A 1208-nucleotide genomic window follows, 5' to 3' on the forward strand; every position below is an offset into this window, starting at 1 on the left:
CTCCCTTCTTTGGGAATAGGGAGGCCGCTCAAGAAGTGGACAGCAAGCTGCAGCTTTTCAAGGAGAATCGGAGGAGGAGGAAGGAGAGGAAGGAGAAGAAGCGCCAGAGGAAGGGGGAGGAGTGCAGCCTTCCCGGCCTGACCTGCTTCACTCATGACAACAACCACTGGCAGACGGCCCCCTTCTGGAACCGTGAGTCCCTCGTTCTTTCTAACTGCCACTTACTGCCCCTACGGCCGCCACAGAGACACCGTGACTCAGCTGCAGGCATTGAGATGAGGCTTTCAGCAGATGCAACCCGGACTCTGGAATCATCCGAGAGAGGAGCCACATATTATTTTCTATACTGGCAACTAGAATCATTTTGCCAGACATTGCTTTTTATTTATTTATTTTTTAGAAATTTGTTTTGGTATTTTGTTTGAAAATGCCGAGCTCTCTCTGGGTTTTCCTCCTGATGTTTCCCACAGTACCCAGCCTCCCAGGAAGACTGCTCTATAGCAAATCAACTAAGTAACAATGACAACTTTGCCCCAAATGTATGTTGTTTCTGCTCTAGTTCAAGTGCGTACTCTGCGTATAACACAGGAAGTGAGGCTCCTCAAAGGCAGGGTCCACATCCTACTGAGTCAGTCCCCTTCAGTACCTGGCCCTGTGCTTGCAGAATATTAGAGACACTGCAAAGTGTCTGGTTTTACAGGATTCTGAGGATATGGAATACACTTGTGCACTTGTTTGTTTTAATTCTTATCCGAGGATATTTTTCCCATTGATCTTTAGAGAGAGAGAGTGGGAGAAAGGGAGGAGGAGGAGAGAGAGAGAGAGAGAGAGAAAGATCAATGTGAAAGAGACACATCGACTGATTGCCTCCCGCACTTGCCCAGACTGGGGCGGGGAGGGACTGCAACTGAGGTACATGCCCTTGACTGGGAATCGAACCCATGACCCTCCCATCCATGGGCCAACGCTCCAACCACTGAGCCAAACCAGCCAGGGCCACACTTCTGTATTTTCAATGAATGCTTATATTGCTATAGTGGTTTGGGTCACAGAGAAATAATACCCTAACTTCTGTGGCATGTTATCTGACTGAAGGCCTGTCATCCCATGGAGTAGTTGAAACACCCCCTGGGTCAGTAGGTCAGTGTTTCTCAAACTGGGATTTGGAGATGTGCAGGAACCCCAGACTATTCTCGGGGAGTGAGGGG

At 48.9% G+C, this 1208-nt stretch overlaps 1 protein-coding gene across 8 annotated transcripts in view; it reads left to right on the plus strand.

Moving 5' to 3' along the window:
• The window catches only part of SULF1 (sulfatase 1), a 160083-nt gene that overhangs the window by 142758 nt on the left and 16117 nt on the right, over positions 1–1208 (plus strand). For all 8 annotated transcript variants that reach the window (XM_014539818.1, XM_005866349.2, XM_014539811.1 and 5 more), the window contains one exon: positions 20–192. In XM_014539818.1, the coding sequence (XP_014395304.1) occupies positions 20–192 (173 nt within the window). The remainder of the gene's footprint in view (positions 1–19; positions 193–1208) is intronic.

The sequence above is a fragment of the Myotis brandtii genome, unplaced genomic scaffold, assembly GCF_000412655.1.
Source record: "Myotis brandtii unplaced genomic scaffold, ASM41265v1 scaffold23, whole genome shotgun sequence".
Taxonomy (NCBI): domain Eukaryota; kingdom Metazoa; phylum Chordata; class Mammalia; order Chiroptera; family Vespertilionidae; genus Myotis; species Myotis brandtii.